Source organism: Tetrao urogallus (genome assembly GCF_951394365.1).
Source record: "Tetrao urogallus genome assembly, chromosome: 1".
Taxonomy (NCBI): Eukaryota; Metazoa; Chordata; class Aves; order Galliformes; family Phasianidae; genus Tetrao; species Tetrao urogallus.
The window spans coordinates 50,834,345-50,848,558 of NC_136813.1; the positions used below are offsets into that span (position 1 = coordinate 50,834,345).

Below are 14,214 nucleotides of genomic sequence, written 5' to 3' on the forward strand. Positions count from 1 at the left end.
TCACGCCCCCCCCCCCGTTTTGGGACGTCGTCCGGACGCTCTTCCCCCGCCGCTCGAGTCACGGCTAGGACGTCACAGAAGAGTAAGCCAATGGGAGGCGAAGCCCCGCGCGTTCCAGCCAATGGGAGCGCAGGAGAGTACGACCGGCCCCGGAGGGAGAAAGTGTGCCGGCTGCTCCTCCTCCTCTCCCCCCCTCCCCGGCTGGGCTGGCAGCGCGGCCGGCTTCCCCCGCCCCTCCCCGCCCGCCTCCCTGTCCCCGCCCGCCCGGCCTCCCTCTCTTTCCCTTTCGCAGCAATGGCGGCGACGGCGGCGGAGCAGGAGCAGCAGCAGTTCTACCTCCTGCTGGGCAACCTGCTCAGCCCGGACAATGCGGTCCGCAAGCAGGCCGAGGTAACGGCGCCGCCCCACCCCGCCGCCGGGCGCCGCGCCGGCTGTCAGCTCCCCGGGGGGAGCCGGGAGGGGGCAGGGAGGCGGCGGGGCCGGCCGTGCCCCACGTGTGAGCGGCGGCACGGCTGCCGGCGGCCTCGCGGCCCGGGGGGTGGCGGCGATAGGGCCGGCGCGCTGGAAGGCCGCGGCCGGGCTTCGTTCCTCCGCCCGGCGGCTCCCGGGCTTCCCTGCTCGCCGCCAAGCAGCCGCCAACGCACCCCGCCCGGCGGGGAGCGGGACCTCCGGCTCGTCGAGCCGAGAGCTTGTGGGGTTAACTCGGGTAAAAACCCCAGCGTTCCGTCAGCGGGGAAATATTTCACCCCGAGCGACGTTTTCTGCTATCAGCAGAAAGTTTTCCGACGCGCGATTCCGGCCGGGATGCTTTGTGGTGCTAAGCCACGTTAATTCTGTGTGTGTGTGCGCGTGTGTCACGCTTAAGGCTCTCCATTGTGGAACGCGGCGGAGAATCGCGCCCGCCGGATCGAATCGATGCGCCCGACACGGGGCGATCAGGGGGGCCCGAGCTGTGACAAAGGGAGGGCTGATGGCTGATGTCCGCCCTGCCCGACCCACGGCGTGTGGGGCGGAGGAGAAGCCGAGCTTCAATATCGATTGCTGCCGACGAGAAGCAGCAAGTGGTGTTCCCTCGTCTCTGAGTATGGGGGTGGAACAGAGGGCACTCCGCAGCAGCACCTGGATTTTCAATTTTCCCTTTTTTTGCGTGTGTGTGTTGTTTTGACTCTGTGTGTAACACAGCATCTCTCACGACTTTCTGAACTATGCTAGCATGTGAGACGTTAGGTAAACTGAAGCAAGTTCTTTGGAAAGCTGTGCTGTGAGGCCTGTGAGATAACAACTACTCTTGAAAAATGAGGCTAAAGTGTTGACTTCTATCACTAGTGTTTTTGACCAAGAACTCGCTTGGAACCACTCTGGAATTTGGTAGATCCACCCAGACAGAGGGCTCTGCCCATTTGGGTCCTGAAAGCCCCCAAGAAGGGTAAGATGGCACAGGAGCCCTGAGCAGTCTGCTCCTGCTTGACTGCTCCATACAGCCCAGAATTGTAGAATCATTAAGCCTGGAAAAGACCATTTAGGTCAACCATCAACCCATCACCACCATGCCCACTAACCATGTCCCTAAAGAAGTGCCAGTGGATCAGGCCATGGGCAACCTGATCTAGCTGTGGTGTCCCTGCTCATTGCAAGGGAATTGGACTGGATGGCCCTCAGAGGTCCCTTCCAACTCTAAGGATTCTATGATTTCAATTCATGCCTGCTAAGAAGTCAACAAAAGGAGAAAGGAGAGTATTGCATCCAAATTAGAATATCTACTTGCAAAAATCATATAGGACTCAATCTTTTATGTTAACCACCTGCATCATACAGTTTGCTACACTGTGCTATTGGAAAGCAGTATCAGATTGTACAGGGAGTCAAATAATTGGAGGTAAATAGAACAGCTGGCATTTGTGCCCACTGGAAAGCAACAAGATGAGAAGTGGATGGGTGGGCAATTGAAGGATGCGTGCTTGGGCTGTTTGTTTTAGGTGAAGGCTGCAATATGTGGAAGATTGGACTCAGAGGTGGAGATGTGTCATTCCCTGTTTAGTGGGCCAGAGCACAGGGAAAGCTGTAAAAATCAGAGCTGGGAGGAAAATCTAATCTGAACTATTAGTTGAATACTTATGTATATCCATTTGTGTGTGTGCTAGCTGTCCTGTATCTACCAGCACGTGGAGCAAGTTCTGCTGTGGGCTGCTCTTACCTACCTTACTCTTATGCTCTGAAGGGCATTCTCTGAAATCACTTTGCTGAACTGGCAGAGTGATCCCAGTTGGCTGCTAGGTGGGTTGCTGCCATTCCTAGCAAGTTCAAGTAACTCCAGAGAGACCATCATGTTTATCAGAATGGGTGCGAGCAGGGATTCAGGTGTCTGTGGAGCTGTGGCTTCAGATCCAGGCAGGTCTTTTACTTACAAAGCCTTCTTGTTGAAGTATTTCTTGTTAAATTGTTTATAAACAGCAGTGCAATGTAAACATACACGTTGGTGGAAATGGTTAACCTGCAAAGACTTTGTCTTGACCCTAAACCTCATTTAATTTTGCAGTCTCCATGAAATGATGAGATTAAATGCAGGCATTCATAAGGGATTCATCTCATTGATTGCAAGCATATACTGGCATCTAGCATGATGTGCGAGCGGGCTCTGTGAATGAGGCCTGCTAGGAAACTGGTGCAGAAAGTGGAGGCAGATGATGTCTGATATGAAACGTTACAAGCTACTTCACTGAAAGCAGCAGGGGTAGTACTGAGGTGCTGCAAACTTACTGGAGTGTTGGTAAGAACCGGTGCAATGGTGAATGTGGGGAAGCAGGCAGGCGTGGAACTGAATGAAATGAACCATGACTTGTATAGAAGGCTTGTGCACTGAGTTCAGGCTGGAGTAGTGATTGTTTAGAGAGCAGGGGGGTATTTACCTTAAATATCACATCCATGAAAAGTAGCACGCTCAGTATTTGTTATATTAGAAACTAGAATTTACACTTCTAAAATGCTGATGTATACAATGTTTCTGGTAGCAAAAGTTTTGTTATTGCACTCACTGGAGCACTTAGTAACTATCTAAGAAAGCTATGATGGGTACAAAAGTGCATCACTGGAGTGTGTAAGGCAATGTAACTGAACTTACTAAGCTTCACCTTTTATTAAGGGGTTTTTTCCTGATGAGGGAAGGCTTTGTGGTCTCATTTCCTGGCAAATTGTGCTTTGAGAAAGGTATGTAAGAAAGTATGCTTTAGAAGTGGACAATGTGAAATTCAGGTAGGAGTTTTAAAACCAAAAGTGCTTATTCAACTTGTTGTAGCTGAGTTGTGTAAGTCACTGCCACATGACACTGTGAAGGCAAAAAAAAAAGTTCAGAAAAAGAACTGAACCAAATGCATAGACTGCAGTTTGGTCAGTGGTTATTCTTGTTCCTAGCTCAGTTCTGTGCTTCTGAGGTTCTTAATCCTTTGATATGATAAAAGCTAGGGTGAGTTGCTGGGAGAATGTGTTCCCCTTCAATTGCTTCTTAACTCATCTTTCAAGTGGCCAGTAATGGCAGGCCTTCTTAGGTCATTAACCCTTCATTACAGTTTTAAACTGGACCAGAAAGCTTTACTTGAGAATTTCTTTTTTCTTTTTTTTTTTTTTCTTTTTTTTTTTTTTTTTTTTTAACTAAGTTATAGGTCTATTAGCCTGACTTCAGTATCCAAACAGTTGTTTGAGAAAGTAAATCAGCTCACAGTTATTAATGCTTAACACATGTTTTCTAGTAATTACTTACAATAAGCTGCATCCTTTTTCATGCAGGAGACGTATGAGAATATTCCGGGTCAGTCCAAGATCACCTTCCTCCTACAAGCAATCAGGAATACTGCTGCTGCTGAGGAGGTATGTCTCAATCTTTGAGTTCTGCAGTTCTCCAAAGGAACTTGGAAGAGGAGGGAAGACATCAATTACAGTCATTTGGGGATAAATGAAGTAATAAATTAATGCCAAATGAAGTTTGGCATTAATTGAATCAGCTTAATTTACTGCACACTTTTAACCAGAGTTCACTAGCTCAGACTTCATGTGGGATACTTAGTTTAAAGAGTAGTCTTTCACTGACTGCTCAGACCTCCGTTGTTTTCTGGTTTTGTATTTTGTTTAAGTGAGTTAAGCATGTAACAAATACCTGAGTGTTACTGTGATGTTCCTTTGAGTTACAATTGAGAAACACTTTCCTTTTTCAGGTTCTGTGCCTAAATGTGATAAACTTTGCTTACGTATGGTCTGAAAAGTCTTGTGCTTCTTAAATTAGAATGGGGTGAGATAAGGTAGCTGATTTTTGTATGTTTTATTCAGATGACTTCTGTATTTTGCCTTATCTGGAGAGGATATACTCATCAAGTCATCCAGCAGTGCTAGAGAACGAATGGTTGGCAGTGCAAGCACTAACATAGTTGTAGGTTTTTTTGATAGTAATATACTAACTGTGGCTTCTGATTATTCCTTAATTATGTGAAGGCTCACATGCTGCTACAATCAGGTAGTTCTTGTGGTGAAAGTAGGTAAACAGAGCGAAGCACCGCTAAGCTTTGAAGATATTGCAAACTTAAAAATAAATTAAAAATCTTGGACTACTTTTTCTTCATGTGTAGAGTTTTACTGGGCAGCAGAAGGATGTACCATGTAGAATTTCTGAATGATATTGTAAGGAGACTGTACCAGCACTGTTCCTTTCTGGATAATGATTGTTTCTGGTAGATAGCCATCAGTTTCAAGGTAGACTGTATTTGTGCTTTTTGATGCACAGAGGGTATCAGCTTACTAATACTGATGCTTATCTACACACAAAGCCATATTCATCTGACAGCCCTTCAGTATTATACTAGCAACTGGTTGCAGAAAAGCTGACTAGTTTTCCATCCTGCTGCTCTGAGATGTTTCTGATGACAAAGTAGTAGAGTGATCTGTCCTGTATTTAAATTTGCATGGAAAATAAGATCCACTGCTGCTCCTTTTTCTTCTAAAGGTGATACTGTGCCCTGGAAGCCATAGCTGTGAGCACATGCTGCTTTTTTTTTTTTTTTTATTGAACTCTTATGATAACAGTCTGAGTTGACAATTATGAAGTCATGCTTGTGTAAATAAATATGTAATCTGTATTGTTACTGATTTTTTTTTTTTTTTTTTTACTCCTTTTATGTCAGCTGATCAAATAGTCCAGAGTCTAAAACTTATTCAGAATCTTGCCAATGACTTGGATTCCAACTTGCATAAGTGTTAAGTATCTTCTTTCTACCTGTAGAGGTAACTTTTACCGAAAGTGACAGAGATTAGCAATTGTAGAATAACTGGATAAACCAAAGAAAGGTTTAAATGTTTGCTCTTAACTTAAGCAGGCGTTGTGTAGGCATGCCAGCACCAATGTACACTGGCTGCTGGAAGAAGACTTAAAGTCCTGCCAGCTAAAGGGAAGCTGTGTTCAGATCCGTGTCCATCCTGAAGTCTCTCTCTGCATTGCTTTTCCCTACCTCCTGAAAACAAGGCCAAAGAAGAGTTCTCCATCCTCTCTGCTATAGCTGGGCTGCTCCGTTGTAGAGACTGCAAGATTTATAGGACTATTTGTGCAGCAGTTGAGGGGGATCCTGCTGGTAACCTGGTCACTTCTAGCATTTAGATGGTGAAACAGGGATTTAGATCCTGCTTTAAGGACAGCTTGTATTTGACATGGAAAAAAAACGTTAAGGCAGACTAGAAATATCTTTTAAGAGCTATCTGTACAATAGCTTTTCTCATTCTGAATAATTGCCTAAATTGTGGAAATCATAGAATCATAGAATGGCCTGAGTTGAAAAGGACCACAATGATCATGTAGTTTCAACCCCCGGCTACGTGCAGGGTTGCCAGCCACCAGACCAGGCTGCCCAAAGTCAATCCAGCCTGGCCTTGAATGCCTCCAGGGATAGGCATTCACAACTCCCTTGGGCAAAATGGTCATTTTTTCCCTCTGTTCTTATATCATGCTTTCCTGGTAGCAGAGTAACACTGTTCCTAGAAGTGGACTGGAGTACCCAACTTAGTAGTGAGAATGCTTCTCTACCCGATGATTGAGGCTTGAACCACGGGTCCTTGATATCTGGAACCCTGAGTCCTCTGTCAATCTGAGAGAGGAACAGAAATGCATATTCTCTTGTTTGTTTTCTTACTGGTTAACTCTAGACAGTTTTTGCTTTTGTCCTAATTTACAGCTGAGAACTTTCAAGCACTGTGAAATTTGGGAACAAATTGTGCAAAACTGAGTTTCTGCTGACTGACAGCCCTCTTAATATTTCTGAATGTTCTTCCTCTCCATATTGTCACACAGAAACTGCATTTCTTAATCTGAAAACTGCTGTGGGCAGCTTCCTCCTCAGTATTTGCGGAGGAAGGCGGGCAGCCGGCAGACTGCTGATGCACCACAGTTCTCCCTTTGGGTTGTATGGGAACCTTAGGCACTGTGCACTTCGAATTCCACGTGGGCCTGGGTCCTTGAATGAAGTTCTGCAAGTTCCATTTTGGATTTCATCCCAAGTATTGATCGCTTTCACCTATGCGTGTTTTCTTCTTTGAGGAACTAAGAGCAACAGTAAAACAAAAGCAAAAAGAAGCAAAAAACGCAGTGACTGTGTTGCAGCAGTGCAACACAAGATGGTCAGTCCTTTTCTTACAAAAAGCCTGTGATTAACTAGATGCTTTGCCAGTGAAGGCACAGTGTCCCAAATATCTTTTCATAGTTCTTGTGCTGCCCTGTTCTTCACGTTGGTTTGCTTCTTATGCCTGTTTCCTTATGCTTGTTTCCTTAAAGCAGAGAACAGTACTGGATCTGCTGCTGATTGAACCTGTACATCATAATTAAATTCATGAGTAGTTTACATATATAGATGGGTGCTTGCTGAGGAAAATTTGCCATTTATTTCTAGAAGTCAGTTGCTTCTGACATTCCTTGAGATGTTTGGCTTTACTTTAGGAAACCTGGGTTATTTTTTTCTAAACTAGTAACAATGGCCAGGAGCTAATTCCTGCAGGGCAGATCTTTGTGTTCTGCCTGCCTTGGTGCTTGTCTTTAACTTTGCAGTACATCTATATTTGTCTTCCAGTATTTCAAATTAAAATTCTTCAGTGATGGGAAGTAAGATCTCTTAGACTATATGTTTTAAGGAAATGAGCTGTATTCCCTGTTTAGTATTGATTGAGTGAAGGAGTGAATGCAATGCAAGTCCAGCCATCATCAGATGTCAGAGAATATATGGAGAAACATAACGCAGTGTATGAGAAGGTGTTGAATTGGAGTTTTTGCCCTCCTGTTTAGTCCTGGGGAATTTACTCCTCAATCAAGGCTTCTGTGTAAGTTCACACTATGAGTGAGTAGCAATGTAATCTTTTACAGTCTCAGTTTTTCTAGGAATGGGAAAAGGGAAGGTACTATTAATACTGTAGTGCCATTAAATTTTGGGGGTAGGTTGTAAGGGGGATTCACGGAAGTGGTGATGAAAGAATCTTTTTCCTTACTCACTCAGTTCTTGTATTGTCATACGTCTGTTGAAGACCTTGGCTTATTATGGGAGCTACGACACAGGCAGACACTGTGACCCTCTTCACTGACTGTCTTCAGTAGATCTAATAAGGCAGATCTACTAATCCTACATGTGTGGTGGTTTTGGCCTGTGCTGATGTGGAGGAGTAGAGTAAGGTCCTGTTCTAGTCCTTCCCTTCTGCAAATATAGAGGCATTTGGTGTGCACTCTTTGTGAAGAGGAGAGCTAGACCGCAACAAATACACATTGAGTCTGCAGACTGCAAAACACAGCATGACAGCATCTTTATTACAGCAGTACCCACCGTGTTAAAATTGGAGACTTTGCAGCAGTGTTGGTGCTTCTCATGTACAGCTTATGCCATAGCAAATCTTTCAGCAGTATTGCTAGGAATCTGACTTTATTAGTTCTGCTCATTGAATGCTTTGGAATTCCGAGGGCTGTCACTAGTGAAATTGTTTTCCATTCAAGTACACGTTAATCTAAGAATATCTTAGGAAAAACAGAGTGCATTCGAGTTCGGTGAATACAAAGTTTGTATTTGGAATTTGAAAATAATGTGTTACGTTTTGTGATTCCACACAACATTTTGTTCTATGTGTTATGCTTTAGAGATTTGGGGGATTGTTTGTAATTACTGCTTGTCCATCTAGAATTAGTAGTTAGTGAACAATGTATTGTTATTCAGAGTGCTTTGCACGTCTTTTCAGTAGATTTTGTTCTATTCATTCAGAAATACTTGGCTATGCTTCTCATTTCCAATTCTTTCACAATTGTAAATAAATACAAATATGTAAGTGACACACTTGTGGAATTGCTGTATGCAAACAGGAAGCTAGAGAATTATAATATGTACTATTTGAGGTTCCTATACTCAAATTCACACTTAAATTGAAGCAGTTCATTATAGGCCTGAGAGAGGCTGAAAGCTTTGGCTTCTTTTTGTTCAGGGTTCATGCTTGCTTGTCGAAGTCTTACTCTAGGTTCCTGAATATTTAGGGTGAAACCTTGCTTGAGAAAAGGCTTACAGATTGTCTGATAAAGACATGAAATCAACTCTTTAACTCTTTAATTCAAACACCTCTTTTTGGATAGTAAATATCACAGTGAGCCAAATAGCAAAAAGATGCTCTACAAACATCTTTCAGTAATGTGGCTAAGTTTTTTGTCTTGTCACAAAACTTTATGTCAGAAGTTCAACTCCAGGAAGAACTTAATCATGAAACCCTCGAAGGTGTTATTTCTTTGAGTAATAGCTGTGATAGTAAAGGAGCATCGACTGAATTACACCTCTAACGATGATTTTACCAGTTATTGTAATTGCCATCTGTTGCTTGAGAGGTATTTTGTTTACCAAACAAGTGTATACAGTGAAAGCCAAACAGTAGAAAGCATTATACCTGTTATCTTTCATCATGAGAGCGTGGCTTTTCTTTTTCAATGCAGTTCAGAGGCAGATATTACAAAATACAGAAAAAAAATTGCATAGGGACCCTCAAAACAAGATAGGTGCTAAATTTCTAGTTGTTGTAGTTGATTTGCTCACTAGTTCTGTCTCGATATTGTTTGTAAAAATCAGTTGGTTTATGGAGCGCTACAGTTGCTCATGGAAGAGGTTCTCTCTTCTCTCTTAGAGTTTTGCATCAGAACTCTTTAACATATGTGCTGTCTCATCCAACAGGCAAGACAGATGGCAGCTGTCCTTCTACGACGTCTTTTGTCTTCCGCTTTTGAAGAAGTTTATCCCGCTCTTTCACCTGATGATCAGACCTCTATCAAAACTGGACTGCTGTTGATTATTCAGTTGGAAACGCAGTCCAGTATGAGGAAAAAAATCTGTGACATCGTTGCTGAGCTGGCCAGGAACTTAATAGGTATTTTATTTCAGCAAGTATTGTGGCAAAAGGTGTTGATGGTTTTATTCTTCTCTTGTCTTGTATAGCACATCATGTATTAATTGATTTGAGAGTTTCAAGTAAGATGTAACATTTGCTTACATTATTCTTGATCAGACAAAAGTAAGATTCCTTAGTTCTGCTTGTTAAATTGCTTGAGTGAAATTGAGTAAAGTTTTAGAAAAGGTATTACATTTCAATTCTAGTGAATGCTGTGCTGAGCTGTTGCTCTTGAGTAGAGTTATAGCAGTAAATAGAGATCACTTTGTGCCTTTAGATCTACCATTTTAGCTGTATCTTACACTGTGATTTGTGTGCTTCCTCACATCAGCTGTTCTGAACTTCAGTACTGACAACTGTTTGCCCTGCATAATTGAGAGAGAACCACTTTTTGTTTGCTTATCCTAAAATCCCTGTTGTGTTTTATCTAGATGAAGATGGAAACAACCAGTGGCCGGAAGTTCTAAAATTCTTATTTGATTCTGTCAGTTCTCAAAACGTTGGACTTCGTGAAGCTGCTCTGCATATTTTCTGGTAAGCTTTCAGGCTTTGCCACATTTTCACAGATGATGCGAGTCATATATGTAAAAATAGAGTAAACACTGTCACTACTTAATTAACAAGTGAACATAAGTTGCATTTATTTTGTTCTAAGAGTTCAATAAACCCCAATATGTGTATGGTTGCAATCTGTATCTGAAACGATAGGTAAGTTTAAGGTAGCAGTTACAGTTGAAGTGTGTGAAGTTGCATTAATGTTCTGATCTTCTCTTTGCAGGAATTTTCCTGGGATTTTTGGAAATCAGCAGCAACACTATTTGGAGGTTATTAAAAGGATGCTGGTTCAGTGTATGCAAGATCAGGAGCATCCTTCAGTAAGACTGCTGTTTTCGATTGTTTTTCTCCCTCCAATATCCAGGTTTATTGTAGTGGTTTCCAAACATTAGGATTCCAAACATTAAGAGAATTGTGTTACCTGAAGTCAGTGTACATCTGGAGCAGGTTTTAACTATGCCTACATAAAACAACAGGGTCAAATGTTCTCATGGTCCTAAGGTGGGCTCACAGGCTCGTATCACTGCATTGGCCAAAACTCTTGCCTAGCAGTTATGTTTGGAGAAACCTATTTGTAGTGACTAAACGCAGAGCCAGGGGTTTTAATCAGCAGTATGAGTGATCAGAAAGTCATTGTTAAGCTCACTTTCTGGCCCTCATGTTTAGCAGAATAAATACATTCTGTACTGGTCATGCATGGTTTGCTCTATGGGCATGTAGAAAGCCTTGCTTTTCTGGAAGGGTTCAGATTTATTGATTTGTTCAGAGAACTGTACTTTGAAAGTGTTTCTCTTGTTCAGGAAAATGCTGGGCAAGTGTAGGAAACCCTGCTGTGATATATGGGCTCAGTTTTCTGTTCCTCTGTGGGTTACTTTTTCTGACCTTTGAAAGTCAACTGAATAACATTTTTAAAAGTACCACAAATCATGCCTTTTCACAGAAGCATATTTTACGAATTTAAATCACACTTTTTGAATAATGAGACTTTGAAGTTGGAAAGGAAGCTGGGGATGAAAGCTTTTTTGAGGTGAAAAAATGGGAAATACATGCAACTCAGAAGAATAATATGATAAACTTTTTGCTATCTCTGAGGACATAGGTGCTGAGAATCTAACTATTTTACCTTAATTTAAAGCAAGATGCAAAAGTCCATGTTAAAAACTGATTTCTTTGTCTATTAGGAAAATGTAAGAAGAAAATGATTATCTAGCTTAGAGTCTTACAGTAGGCATAATGTGAGAAGAAAACATATACGTGCTTTGTTACCAGATCCTCATGTTTATTTCTCTAATCCTGCCTTCTAGATCAAGACTCTGTCTGCTAGAGCTGCAGCTGCATTTGTTCTTGCTAATGAGCACAATATTCCCCTTCTGAAACATTTTGCAGACTTGCTACCTGGAATCTTGCAGGTAAGAAACCACACAAGTAAGCAATGAAGTGCTGTTAATGTGTCTGTGTTGATGGGACCCACGCAGAAATTGTTGACCTGCAAACTGATGTTGAGTATAAATCTTTTCTGAGACCTGAATTAGTTTTATGTGTTAATTAACCTGACATTGGTCACCAGCAAGATGGAACCCAAAAAGGGATTTTATAAGTAAAGGTAGTTGACAGGGTTTAAGGAAAATGGTTAAATGCTGGTAAGTGGACGCTGTGTAGGTAAATAAGTTTAAAGGTATTCAACTGAAAATTGTACCACTTGTTAATTAACTATGACATTGAAATATGCTTTAAATATAAGCTATCTGGAGGTTTTTAGTAGACAGTTAAAAAAAAATCATTTACCTGCGATATGTCATACCTCATCAGTGTAGAGGAAAGCACAGAATTATTCTGAGCAAAGATCTCTAAGTAAGAATAGCAGTCTGGATAGAATGATCTTTGATAAATTGAATTTGCAAGCTGAATGATTTACTATGCTTCATACGATGTCTGAGACTTGATTAGGACCATTTCAGGAGAGAGGCAGTTGAGTTTGATTTTTGCCAATGGCATCTGTATTGCTCAAATTGTAATTAAGAGGACCTTGGCTACTAAGTACTGCACGAGTGGGAGCTGGGCAGGATTGGGGTAGGCGTGCCATTTGTCTTGATGTTCAGCAATTAAACAGTAAGCTGTTCTTAGGCTACAGATTAATACCCCACTTTGCGTGATAGAACTCCGAAAGCTATTTTAGCTTTGAAAAGTGCATGTTAACTATTGCACTGCAGCAACTGGCTGGAGTTTTCAACTATTTTGCAACTGCGGATCGCAGGGCTATGCTACACAGGCTGTGTTTTAAAATACCTTATTGTGAGGAGGACTTGATTCTTTGGCTGCGGTAACACAAGATGGGTGTGAAAATCCCAGTTTATAAATAGGAGATGGGATGTGTTAGAATAGCAGTGAGTGACCTTTGGAGACAGTTGGATGCTTGTTGTTGTTGTTGAAGTAGTACTGTGATTTTAAATTGCATACAATTAAAAATCTGACTTAGCAATTCAGTTCTTTCAGTCAAATTTCTGTGGCAGTTATATTGGAAGCTAAAAACTTTCAGAAATAATTGTGGACTGTTGTATCGAAGAGGTTGAACTTGCAGCGGTGGTAAAAAGTGACTGGAACTTCAGTTGAGTCTAATTGCTGCTGTTTTATACTACTAATAACTGCCTCTACGTTTTTGGACCCAACGTGTGTTTTGACCTTGTTATGCAAGTTCAGAATCCTGGTTTTGTCTCATTCTCTGTTAGTGTTACAATGATTGTAGAATCTGGAGTTCTAAAGAGACTTCCAGAAAGTACTGCACTGTGCCTATTCAGAATCAGAGAATGAGTGATAGCTGCAAGAAAGGAAGACACAAAGAGATTTTTTCATAACTGTTTTGATGTTGAAAAATGCTGCTTTGACATTGAAAACGAAATTGTGGACTACTTCAGTGGCTTTATCAAAGGCATTGGATTCTGGATTGAAGTACATAAAAAAAAAAAAAAAAAAAAAAAAACAACTAGCTATTCACTCTAAAAAATGCTGCTACACTAGAAAAAACATCAGGTACTTGATTAATGAAAATTCCTTTCAGAAGCCCTTGAGGTGTATATGAAAACTATCTGTTCTTTGGAAGTTTTGGGGTTTTTTTTGTGTCCTACTCATAGAAATTGTGAACACCATCAACTGTGTGATGCTCTGATACTTTTAACTAACCAGTTTGATAACTTCAGTAAGTTTTAAACTTCAGAGTGTGGCTACAGAATAGGAAAGATACTTTTAAAAAGAACTTGATTTCTTTTTCTCCTTTCCTGCGTCCTGTGATGGAAAGCTGAAAGTTCTGCTTCAACTCAGTGACTCTGCAGAATTGAGTGGGGGGAAAAAAAAAAAGTTACTCAAACTTGGAATTGTGGGTGTTTGTAAGTTTAAGCTATTCAAAGCTATTCTCATGTGACAGTGAAAAAAGGAGTTAGGCTGGCTTTTTCCTTCTTTTGGGGAAGAGTTGAGGTTTTCTGTATTTAAAATGCCTTCTTGAAGTTGTAAATGTCAAAGCATGGGGTTCTTTTTCATGTTGGCATCAGACTTGTCTCCTTGATACTTTTTAAGTTTTAATCTGATAAAAAAATAATAGTATGCTCCATAACTTACAGAAGGCTTGTAGGTTTTGGACCCTGTATGTGATTTCTGCACTGGCCATCTGGACACACTCCTGGCTCAAGAAGGCCAATGGCATCCTGGCTTGTATCAGAAATGGTGTTGCCGGCAGGAACAGGGAGGTGTGAATCCCTCTGTAGTCAGCCCTGGTGATGCTGCACCTCGAGAACTGTGTTCAGTTTTGGGCCCTTCAGTACAGAAAAGACCACTGAGGCACTGGAGCCTTTCCAGAGAAGGGCAGCAAAGCTGTGAGGGGTCTGGAGCACAAGTCTTATGAGGAGAGGCTGAGGGAGCTGGGGTTGTTCAGTCTGGAGGAGACCTTATTGCTCTCTATAACTACCTGACAGGAGGTTGTGGTGAGGTGGGGGTCCTAGGAATAGAACAAGAGGCCTCAAGTTGCACCAGGGGAGGTTCAGGTTGGATATTAGGAAATGCTTCTCTGAGAGAGCAGTCAAGTGCTGAAATGGGCTGCCCAGGGAGATGGTAGAGTCACTGACTCTGGAAATGTTCAAGGAATGTTTAGATGTTGCACTGAGGGACATGGTTTAGTGGGCAACGTTGGTGATAGGCAGATGGCTGGATTATATGATTTTGGAGGTCTTTTCCAACATTGGGGAT

General features: G+C 41.9%; 1 protein-coding gene across 1 annotated transcript in view; it reads left to right on the forward strand.

Moving 5' to 3' along the window:
• The first annotated feature begins 279 nt into the window (after nucleotides 1-279).
• Nucleotides 280-14,214, forward strand: part of IPO5 (importin 5) — a 37,631-nt gene continuing 23,696 nt past the window's right edge. Inside the window, exons 1-6 of the mRNA XM_079549349.1 lie at nucleotides 280-390; nucleotides 3,781-3,861; nucleotides 9,213-9,405; nucleotides 9,858-9,960; nucleotides 10,205-10,301; nucleotides 11,286-11,390. Coding sequence (XP_079405475.1) covers nucleotides 295-390; nucleotides 3,781-3,861; nucleotides 9,213-9,405; nucleotides 9,858-9,960; nucleotides 10,205-10,301; nucleotides 11,286-11,390 — 675 coding nt within the window. The 5' untranslated portion in view covers nucleotides 280-294. The remainder of the gene's footprint in view (nucleotides 391-3,780; nucleotides 3,862-9,212; nucleotides 9,406-9,857; nucleotides 9,961-10,204; nucleotides 10,302-11,285; nucleotides 11,391-14,214) is intronic.